Here is a 12,003-nt window from a genome sequence, read left to right on the forward strand (position 1 = left end):
CTGTGACTCTCACCTGTCACCTGAGAGGGGACAGTAATGCAATGTAGTGTAACCACTCCCCTCACAAGCCCCTATAAAGGCTCATGATCAGGGGCTCACTCTCTTGGTCGTGTGCTTCCATGGCTCTGTCACTCTGACTCTTGCCTCCCCAGCACCTCTGAGGACATGTATCCACTGAGCGTGGCCCTCGGTGTGTCTGGTTTTCTCACCCTCTGTTTACTGTTTGGGTGGGACAATGAGGATGGCAATGTTAAGATGCTTTGTATTTCTAATTTGTATACTATGGGGAGTTCTGGGAGAGGTGAGGCCTAGCAGTAGTGGAATGTGGACAGAGAAGCCAGGGCAAGGTAATGTCTGCAGCTTTGTAAGTGTGTCCAGGCTATTCGTGGCATGTCCCTTAGGCTGACTTATATTGTTGGGGAAGCTGGGACATAGGCCTTTAGCTTTATGTATGGACTTCAGGGTAATGACCAAATTTGTTCCTCTTGGAGTTTCAATTGACTGGATTGTCATATAGACTTGTGCTTTGTTATTTCTAGTGGGCCCTGCTATCACCAATCTTGGTTAATAAAGACTCCTTAATAAACCTTAGACATATGTGGCGTGATCTCGCTCGTACCCTGCCACAAAAGGGGGCATTGAAATTCAAAAACACAGCACCAAAATTAATTGTCCAGAACCAGAGCAAGTGCCCCGTGCCCTCACCTTTGTGAGCACTGCCGTGTGTTCTTCTCCACAACTAATATAGACCACTTTCTGCGTGCGTAAGAGTTTCACATGGCATGGAGACTCTCGATCTGGAATAAGACAAATGTCACAATGTCACTGCCACTTACATACCAAATCCAACTACTCCTACTTCCTCCTACATCAGTCTACCCACCTTGGCCCACCATAACTGAAACCAAATTGGATTACTCCATTCTTCAAAACCCTCGGGGGGTCGTCTCCTCATGCTGACAGAAGCAGCCAGAATCTTTGCCCTGCCCTACAAAAGCCACCGGGCACCCACTCTGGTGTTCCTCCTCCTCCTGCCCCCACACAACATCATAGGTTTTGTATAGCCTGTTCCCTTTGAGTAGAACATTGTCTATGCAGACATCCATGTTGCTGTAGGAAGTTACTTGACCTCATACAGGGCTCTGCTCAAACTTCTCTTATTAAGTGAGGCCATTCTGTAAAATGGTAAGCTCACTCTCAAACTTTGACATGTTATTTCATTTACTGGTTTGCTGTTTGTTTCCACTTACTTCAAGAATCTCCGCTCTCTTCATCTTCAAGGATGCTCTCTGTTTTGTTATCTGCTGCCCACCGAGTACATAAACAGGGGCCTAGCATGCAGATCTCAAGAAGCATGTGCTAAACAATCAAATGTGCTTTTGAATTAAAGAAGTACATAGGAAGCGCTTACCTACCTTTTTCATCACTGAGCCCCAGCTGCCCTGCATTATTCATCCCCCAGCCAAAAACGGCTCCTGAGAGAGACAGGGCAAAGCTGTGCGCCCCTCCTGCAGCTACTTGAGCCAGCGGGATGCCCTCCAAGGACCTCACCCTCTGCGGGCTAGTCTGGGAGGGGAACTCCTTTCCTAAGCCCAGCTGTCCATGGCTATTCTTTCCCCACGTGAAAAACTGGCCATCTGAAATGACAACAGGACAACTGGCATTACCAAAACACTGCAAGTTCCACTTGTGAAAATAAGCCATCAATAGTGTCATTTGTTAGCTGCTCCAGACACACACACACACACACACACACACACACACACGCTTCTCCCACACAAGAGCAAGGGAACAGACACTGCATGCTACAGAACTGCCAAACCAACCCTCCCTCACACGCACAGCAATATGTGACTATAGAAAGATGATTTGTGTTTTAAGTATCCTTTGAAATATAGTCACATTTATGCAAAGAAAATAACCAAAGTGCAAGTAAGGTCAACATTAAACCAGCCAAACTCCAATCTTAGATCCACTGAACAAGCTGAACTTGTTCTGATCAGAGAGCCAAGACCTCAGGAGGTCCAGTGTTCTGGGCTACCAAGTACAGATTTATTTAGCTCGACACAGAGCACAGTACTGGCCATCTTGGGTTTATCTTACTTCTTCCTATATGGATCTTGGAGCTTGATACTGGAATGTAGCTTGAGGACAGGTGATAGCTTCTCTATACTAAAGAACACCTGAGTGTGGTCCCACCTCCTACGCATCAACCCCTGAAAGAGCTGAAGCAAGAATTCTTGCCTTAAAGCAAAAATGAGTTCTGCAAAAGCTATTTGAGGACTGCCACTGTCCAACAGCAACGTGCAGGCCTGAGCCGGTCAAAGGTTTTCAAAAGTGCAAAGACAAGCACTTTCAAAATTAACACTAGCATATACTTAAGTTTAGCTACATACATACCAGCTGCAAGAGCCAAGCAATGCCAGTTGCCACAGGAAACTTGCAATATGGTCTGTTGGTTCAGCTTCTGTATTAACCTAAACCAGAAAAGGCCTTCTTAAGATGGGTATTCACACACAAATGCAGTATCTCCAACTCCATAAAAAATGTACAACATTGAGCACCATCTTTCCCCACAGACTTTCAAATCAACTATATAATCTTATACAATATATATTTATTACATCTTTCACTAGCCTCCTGCCTATGACCTAGCTGTCATTAAAAACCCAAACATGGCTGCACTTAGACTCCTTACTACAATCCTATTAACATTCCACGTGGTCCTCTCTATTCAAGGACAAATGGAATGAGCCTTAAAATAGAGATTCCTCAGAATTCAGCTAGTATTTCCAATGGCTGGCTAATGTGTGGGTTGGTAATGGAATGGGGTGGACCGGACAGGACTGAGCTAACCTTAGCTCACAAGCAAAATTAGAAATCAGGATGGAGTGCAGGTCATGCCAGGTTAGGCTCTTGCACCTACTGATCTACGTGAGCCAGGGACACTAAGCCACAGCATCTAAGGCAGGGGCTGGGATGGGTGAGGGGCTGTGCCAAGCTGAGTTAGAGTAACCACTGACATGCGCACAATCTATGGCTGAGAACAGGCCCAGTTGGGGAGCTAAAGGGACACCCTACCTGAACTGAGGTTTCCACCGAGGAGCGTGTGGGCTGGAAAGGGGGCTGCATTCTGATCAGGATACGGTTGTAGTCTCCCTTGGCACAAGGATGGACTGGGACTGGACACACCAATCCAGGCTAGACTCCAACACCATCTTATACTCTGGAGGACCAGGGTAGATGTGGGACGGACTAGGTTTTGACCCTACTAAGCCAAGTGTGAGCTGTATGTGGGTATGGACGAGCCGTGGCTGGGCTGAAACATCCAACAGTAAGAACCAGATTGGGATGAAGGCCAGTCAGGAAAAGCCACTGTTCCTGCTAGGACAGAAGGTGAACTAAGTAGGGCTGACTCATGGACCCCCTGGTATGCGCATAATCTGGCACTGGGAGAGGTTCTGATGGAGGAGCCTGGGCAACTCCTCTGGCAGGATATAGTCCCTACAGGTAAGCACAAGAAACATGATAGGAAACAGCCCAGAACAGGCCATGGAAAGTTTCCCACTGGCATACATTTGGCATAGGTTGAGGCAGACCAGGCTGAACCAGTTCACATCACCCACTGGCGAATCTGAGCACCAGAACAGAGTTGGGTCAGGCCAGGTTTGGTCACAACGAAAACCAGTGCACAACACGGAATGCCAAGGTGAGGTGACCTGTACTGGATGTGACCACAGCACCCAACCAGCACATGTGAGAACCAGGGAGGGAGGGGGCGGAGCCGGCAGGGGGAATGTGGAGGGCTCCCCTGCTGGAGAGCTACTCCCACTGGAAGCGTAAGCTGGGATGGGGACAGACCAGACTAAGCAGGGCTGTAACATCTGTGGGCCTCATGTGGACTAGATCAGGGAAAAGCCGCACTGGGTTGATTGTTTCTCCTGCTGCAAACAAAAATTGGAGTGGGTGAGGGTTGGCTGGGCTTAGGTACAGTATCAGCTGGCAGAAGCTGGCATTGGGGAGCTATTTCTGTCAAGTTAAACTGCAGAACCACCTGCAGAGTGCATAATCCGGGAGCGGGAGTGGCCTAGAAGGGAAATAGTGGGCTCCTCCCTCTTGGGTTACCACTCCCACTGGAGGGCACAAAACCCAGGACAGGGGCAAAGGTGGCTAGACAGAAGGTCACCAAGCAGCATGTGTGCGGGCTGGATAGTGGAGCTGGTTGGGTTGAACTACCCATTCAATGCCCATTGACATGTATGAGAGCTGAATGGGATGTGGAACAGACTGGACTAGTCCACTGCATATAATGGCAAGCACGGGAACCAGGGCAGGTGGAGGGCCTGGTGGGGGTTATTGTGGGTCGCTCTGACTAGGCTGCAGCTCTCGCTGGTTTATGTGAGGGCCAAGTGTGTGCTGGGCAGAACCAGGCTGGACTGTAATACCCATTGGTTCCAGTGGAAGACAGGGCTGGAAACAGAACCGACCCAGCAATTGCAACCACCAGCTGATTGAAGCAATGAACTGTACCTGGCCCAGTACACAAGAACCTGGTCTGGGTTCACCTCAGACAAAGTTTCTTTAGGGATCCCCTCAATCGAACTGCCGACTCAGATCCCTAACCATGAAGAGACAGAGGACAGAACAATTCAATCAACAACCCCAGCTTTATGTTGGCAGTGAAAAACAGGGCAAACGGAGACTCTAACATAGACTATGTCAACAGGTGGATTCTGCAGTGATTTCTTTGTGCTTGGAGTGGCAAGATTGGCAGCAATTCATAACTGTTGAGTTATCAAAACCACTTGAGCAAGACCCTCGGAGCATGCTCCACACTGGGGACCTGAAATGAGTGGGAGACTGGGTGGGGCTTCTTCTTTTACCTTCCTCTTTACCCCAGATACAGAAAAAAAAAAGGTGTGGAAATGATAGTATTACCCACTTTCCTGCAGCCCTTGAATCTTTATGCCCTAATTAACTATGTAAAGATTGTCAAAAATATAATAGAAAATGAAAAAAAAGAATTCAGCTAGTATTTAAATGGCTTTCAAACTACTGGAAATACTATGATCCAGCTATTTCATCTGTGGGTGTGTATCTGCAAGGACTGAAAACAGTTTGATCCACTCATCCTCAATGGTAACACTGCACAATTCTAGTGTAAGTGAGGGTACAGACATGAATGTCATCTCTCAATCTTATTCCTAGTCTGCAGTTTCACCTATATCCTTTTGCATGCATTAATTTGATCATCTATGCAGATTCAAGTATCCATCATCTCAATCACCATTATCAACTTTGAAGGTTCCACATCACAGGATCCCTCCCGTTGCACTTTATTAACTTCTCTTTGGGCTCTCAACACGTAGCCCCTGGCAACTGTTAACCAGTCATTTATTTTCAGAGTTTTACCACTATGAGTCTCATAGAATGAGATGCTTTAGGATTGGCCTTTTCCACCTGGAATAGTTCCCTGGGTACTCACCTAAGTTGCTGTGTCCATTAACAGACTATAAAACTCTCCTATTTGCTAAAATTGGGAACTACACTATCCCATGGAGGACCAATATTTCCAGAGCTGTTATGCAGTAACTGCCCTTCTTTCTGTCCAGCTTCCACTCAAATTCCCCATAATGTTTCCTCAGATTACTGTGACCCTGTCAGAACTTCCACAGTCATCATAGTAAAAGGAAAGCAGGACAAAGCAAACAACAAGGAAACTGTACCCTTGAAGTGGGGAGGAAGCAGTGTACACAGTGCAAGCATAAGCTGTGTTTTATCTCCTCCTCTATTTTCCACAAGGCTAAAATACATAATTTCACTTTTAAATTAGGAAATTGAGGCTTACATATAATAAACAACTTGCCTAAAGTCACTCACCTTCTAAGTAACAGAGCCAGTTTTAGAAGCCAAGGCTGTTTAATTTCAAGCCTATGTTAATTTCCATAACAGCAAGGCATAAATTAATGCATTTGATTTCAAGGAAGTTACAACATAAAGCTGCATACAAATTAAAGCACTGGAAATCACCCACAATTTAGCCATGGTTCATGAAAATTAAATTGCTAATATAACACATATTAGTTCAGTCTTAGAAATGAACTATCATTAAAAACCATAATTGAGTCTTTGGTCATCAAATGCAATACTCTGTCTTTAACGTTGTAAATACTTCCCCTTACTATCATATACAACTTCACTAAAATATAGTACCTCTTTTCCTCCTTTTACTACCACTCTTCCCTCTTCTCATGAACAGAATACTTTTCTTAGAAGTGAATCTAAACTATCACCTCCTCTACATAAAGCAGTGAATCAAATCACTCTGGCTTCCACGTTGCTATTTTCCTTTAAAGGACGTTTGATTCAAGGGATGAAAATGTCAGAAGAGAAGAGGAAGCACAGGCTGGGAGAAGAGGCCACTTGTTAAACCGAGCAAAGTAAGTGCCAAGCACCCCTAGCAGTGGCGATGCCATAGTGAGTCACGAATAACACTGTTCTCCTGCCACCAAGGACTCACCAAATCGTACTAAAAAAGCATCACAGTTAACCAGACTGTGACAGGTACTAACACGAGGGGCATGTGGCACATTCGTAACAGAAAGGACTAGAAATTATGAGCAGCAAATGAACTGGTAGTCTCCTGGATCATGAAGAGACTCAACAAACTGAAATAGCACACCCCAGAGGTGAAACTTAAAGAGCTTGAATATTTTGCATCTTTTTCTTAGCAATGAAGCATCTGCCAGATATTTAGGTACATTGTGTAAGATTTAGAACTAAGTATTTAAGAGGGTCTGGTGAGGTATTCTAGTGGCTAAAATCCTCACCTTGCACACACCGGAATCCCATATGGGCTACACCGGAATCCCATATCTCTGCTACACCACTTTCCTTCCAGCTCCCTGCTTGTGGCTTGGGAAAGCAGTCAAGGACGGTCCAAAACCCTGGGATTCTGCATCCGCATGGGAGACCCAGAAGAAGCTCCTGGCTCCTGGCTTTGGAATGACCAGCTCTGGCCATTGTGGCCACTTGGGGAATGAACCAGAGTATGGAAGATCTTTCTGTCTCTTCTTCTCTGGGTAAATCTGACTTTCCAATAAAAATAAATACATCTTTTTAAAAAAGTATTTAAGAGATTGAAAACAATATACAGTTTTGTATTATAGAATCTGTGTATTTGGCATTCTGGTGACTTACAATGCTTATGGTAATTTGGCCTATTATTAGAATCAGCCTTGTGATTCTATTTTAAATTGCTTAATTGAATAATTGATTAAGACTTGCAATTTTAAGATGAAGGTTAACAAGTCTAGAATATAGAGATGCCCTTTTATTTCAAATATTTATAAAGTGCCAGGCACTCAGCGAAAAACCAGGATACTAAAGTGCAGTTCCTGACAAACTCACATTTTTGAACTCGAGACAGATGCTTCAATAAATAATTACAATTTCTGTGACAAGTGCTAAAAATAGTGGAAATGACAGCGGCATCCAGCAAAACAGCAATTACATGAATAAAGTGTCTGGGAAACGAGCAGGAAATAGTTTTTCAAGCAATTGACACATGACCTTGATTCCTTATATGAACTTCTTACCTTGGCACTGCCACAGAATCCTCAGTTGTCATGAGTCCCAGCTGCCCATCGCTCCCTGCACCCCAAGAAAACAGCTGGCCGCGGTCACTGAGGGCCAGGCTGTGGGACTCGCCGCATGCCACATGCACAATGTGCTGATCTGCTAAAGCTCCAATTTGTTCTGCAAGAGATCAGAGGGAGAAAATGCTCAGAGCAGTACTGCGAGGGCTGCCACCCTTACACGAAAGCACCTTCCTTGCAGAGTTCAGTGTTTATGATTTAAGAGAATCAGTACATCTGTGTATTTACATAAATTCTAAACTAATTATCTCTAAATACTATCAACTTAAGATGCTAGGTACAATGAGTGGCACACATGCCTATAATAGCACAGGCAGACCAGATGTTCCTTGAATCTACCCAGTCATGTGTCTGCTATCCAGGAAAAAAACCTGAAGCTTAATATTTTAAGATGTTTAACCAGAGACACCCAAACCCAAGAGGCACTGAGTGAAATCTGGCCCATAAGAATAAGACACCTTTCCTTCACCCACATACCCAGAATGCTAAGCACCTCTCTCTGGTCATTTCCAGAACCAGTCTTGCCAGTATCCAGCTAGTAGAAAGGAGGGAAAATCAATCCAACTCAGTACCATCCTGAAACCAGACTCCCTTACAGAGCACGTCCCACCACGGGGGTGAGCAGACACAGCCTGTTTCCACTCTGAGTCTACACTGTCTCCCATCATACTTTCCCACTTGGGAAGCTTCAGTACCATAACCCAGGAATCTCAGAGTATGGGTTCAACAGAAAGGCTGAGACCCCAGCTTCAAACCCAGGGATCAGACAGAATTGCACACAGGAGACACCAGCACAACCATCAATCCCATTAACCCACAACCAACCCAACAACAGTCCCATCCTTCCAGCCAGTCCACAGTATAGGCAGCCAGCCTGCCTAGCATACACTCAAATCCAACCTGACATCCTAACAACGGACCTAATTCCTCCAGAAAAGTCATCACACAATGAACTGGCTCACAGCAAGTGTGTGTGTGAGCCTAGCCTAAAAACCAGCCCACTGGAAAGCCTTACTCTGAGCTAACGACCTGCAGCACCCACTGGCACCTATACCCAGCCCAACAACCAATCAGGAAGCCCAACCCCAGCAAAACTACACTATGACACATGCAACAGACACAAGGATTACAGCTGAAAAACACACACAGCTCTGTGTGGAGAAGCAAGCAAAACTAACACCAATATCCTAGCACCCACACACAAAGAAATTTCCCCAACCCCCAAACTTCCAAACTCCCAAACTCCCAAAAACACCTCCATAAAATCTGAAAACTGAAGCAAAGAAAAAGCTGGAAGCAGAGCTGGATCAAGCCAAAAAAAGTATTCAAGAATTGAAAGACTCTATTAAGAGGCCAAATGTAAGAGTTATGGGAGTCGCAGAAGGTGCAGAAAGAGAAGCTGAGTTTGCAAATGTATTTAATGAAATAATAAAGGAAAATTTCCCTAATCTGGAGAAAGAATTGGGAAACAAGATCCAGGAGGGGCACAGAACTCCCAACAGGCTTGATCAAAAGTGATCTTCACCAAGACACATGATCATCAAGTTCTCTTCAATTGAACATAAGGAAAAGATCCTTAAGTGTGCACGTGGAAAAAAATCAATTGACATATAAAGGAATGCCAATTAAGCTCACAGGAGATCTCTCACAGGAAACTCTACAGGCAAAAAGAGAATGGAGTGACATATTCCAGATTCTAAAAGAAAAAAATTGTCGACCTAGGATAACATATCCAGCAAAGCTTTCTTTTGCCTTTGAAAATGAAATAAAATTCTTCCACAGTAAATAAAAGCTAAAAGAATTTGCCTCTTCCAAACCTGCCTTACAAATGATACTTCAAGATGTTCTCTTGACAGAGAAGAGGAATAGCACCTACCAAAACCAAAGGCAAACAGGAAGAACATCCCAGTAAAATGACAACAGAAGACTAAACCAATGAACAACCCATTCCTAAAATGACGGGATCAAAGTACCACCCATACATATTAAACTCTGAATGTAAATGGCTTAAGCTCAATCAAACATCATAGATTAGTAGACTGGATTAAAAAACAAAAGCCATCTGTTTATTTTCTGGAGCAGACACACTTTAATAAAGATCAGCAAAAACTTAATCACATGGGTTTTGTTGTTTTCTGTTGGTTTCATCTCTTCAAAACACTTTCTTCTGATTAAATCATTCAAGGACTCGTAGATCATGCAGTGGCATCATTTTCAAGAAGGTTCTTGATTTTCATTTCTTCAGCCACACGTTAGTCATTTAGTAGCATGTTATTTAACTTCATGGGGTTGTTGATTTCTTTTTTCTCCCTCATGTTGATTTTGTTTTGTGGCTCTTCATTTTTTTTAAAAGACTTATTTATTTTTTATTACAAAATCAGATATACAGAGAGGAGGAGAGACAGGAAGATCTTCCGTCCGATGATTCACTCCCCAAGTGAGCTGCAACGGGCTGGTACACGCCAATCCGATGCCGGGAACCAGGAACCTCTTCCAGGTCTCCCACACAGGTGCAGGGTCCCAAAGCTTTGGGCCATCCTCAACTGCTTTCCCAGGCCACAAGCAGGGAGCTGGATGGGAAGTGGAGCTGTCGGGATTAGAACCGGCACCCATATGGGATCCCGGGACGTTCAAGGCGAGGACATTAGCCTCTAGGCCATGGCGCCGGGCCATTATGGCTCTTCATTTAAGGGGATGTACAGTAGCTGTGTAATGAAGACTGTCATATCTAGTAACATGTCATTTAACTTCAGGGCATTGTAAATTTCTATTTTTCTATTGTTGATTTTGTATCATAACTTTTCATTTAAGGGGACGTACAGTAGCTGTCAAATGGAGACTAACATCCAGATGTGAGGATGTAGTGTGGTGTGTATTTCTGCTTCCAGACAAAGATGGACTTACAATGAAACTGTTTACTATATGTTGACAATAGGATTCTGGACTCTCTGCCATTGTCCATGCCCGCAATGATGGACATAAGACTGAGTATGAAGAACTATATGTTAGTAATGATATAAAGGAACTAGGCTGGGGGGGGGAGGGAATTGGGGAGGGGATAAGGGAATATGGAACTGTATCATAAAATGATAGCAATAATAAAATGGAAAAAAATTAAACATCATGATCAAGTAGGATTTATCTCAAGAACACAAGGACTTTTTAACACAAATCAATAAACCTTAGACACCTATACACCAGCAGAATGACAGGTGATCACCTCACAGCTGCAGAAAATGCATTCAATAAAGCTCAACACACTTTCAAGATCAAAACTCTTACAGACTATATGTCAAACAGGGAGTTAGACAGGAGTGACCAGGGAAGATGGCATCAAGGATCCTACTTTCCACGGGGACACAGTCTAGATGGCCCACTTGGCAATTCAGCTTGAGGTTTAACATCCTAACAAAATGGGAGCTCAGCCAAACCAAGACAGTCTAGCATATAGCCACATGCACAAACAGGTCAAAGGTATGCAATTCACAGGCGTCAATCACAAACATGCCAGAGCCACATCATCAGTCAATATCCCTCCTACTGCAGGATAAAAGCCTCGACCCAGTAAGATACAATGCCACCTGTTCCTCCCACCCTCCCCCCGGACACGCTTTAAAAACTTTCGCTCTACAATTCCTCCTTTTATCTCTTAACTGTACTTCATTACTCCTGCTTTGTCAGTCAACAAGAATCAAAACAAGCGGCCACCACCAGTGATGTATTTATGACCAACTCACACAACCTCATACTGAACAGGAAGACATGTCAAGTATCTCCTCTAAGATCAGGGACAAGACAAAGGTCACACTGTCACCAGTCTTACTCAACATAATACTCAAACATAGTCCTGGCCAGAGTATTTACATATCAGAAAAAAAAAAAACAGAAAGGGGGAAGTCAAAGTCTTTTTGTAGGTGACATGCACACACACACACACACACACACACACACATGGGCACAGGTTCATGTCTCATTCATGACTCGGGCTCATCTCCCAGTACCTGACATTTTGCTGCCAACCAGCAGCAGCCTCCTGCATAGATGATAACGCATAGCCTAATACAGTCCTAAGAAACGCACTGTCCTGAGAAGACGCTATCTACTGATTGATCAGCTGTTCTCTTGCCCTCAAAACCCATTAGTAGCATCCAGCTTGATTTTGTCTTGATCACAGATGAGTATTCTCACAAGGCCACATCTAGACTCCAGATTCCCATGTATTCCCAGTCTGGCCGAATTCCAGGCAAACCAACTCCAGTCCCATTACACGTCAGCCACCAAAGCAGACATCAAATCACCTTCACTGTTCAGGAATGCAAAGATGGGTGGAGAATTCAACCACTGG

At 44.3% G+C, this 12,003-nt stretch overlaps 1 protein-coding gene across 3 annotated transcripts in view; it reads right to left on the reverse strand.

The window, feature by feature from the left end:
* HERC3 (HECT and RLD domain containing E3 ubiquitin protein ligase 3) overlaps nt 1-12,003 on the reverse strand; it is a 106,564-nt gene that overhangs the window by 53,693 nt on the left and 40,868 nt on the right. For all 3 annotated transcript variants that reach the window (XM_004590577.4, XM_058667050.1, XM_058667051.1), the window contains 4 exons: nt 7,599-7,758; nt 2,401-2,477; nt 1,416-1,637; nt 706-797 (listed from right to left, as the gene is read on the reverse strand). In XM_004590577.4, the coding sequence (XP_004590634.2) occupies nt 706-797; nt 1,416-1,637; nt 2,401-2,477; nt 7,599-7,758 (551 nt within the window). The remainder of the gene's footprint in view (nt 1-705; nt 798-1,415; nt 1,638-2,400; nt 2,478-7,598; nt 7,759-12,003) is intronic.

Source organism: Ochotona princeps, chromosome 7 (assembly GCF_030435755.1).
Source record: "Ochotona princeps isolate mOchPri1 chromosome 7, mOchPri1.hap1, whole genome shotgun sequence".
In the NCBI taxonomy this organism is placed as follows: domain Eukaryota; kingdom Metazoa; phylum Chordata; class Mammalia; order Lagomorpha; family Ochotonidae; genus Ochotona; species Ochotona princeps.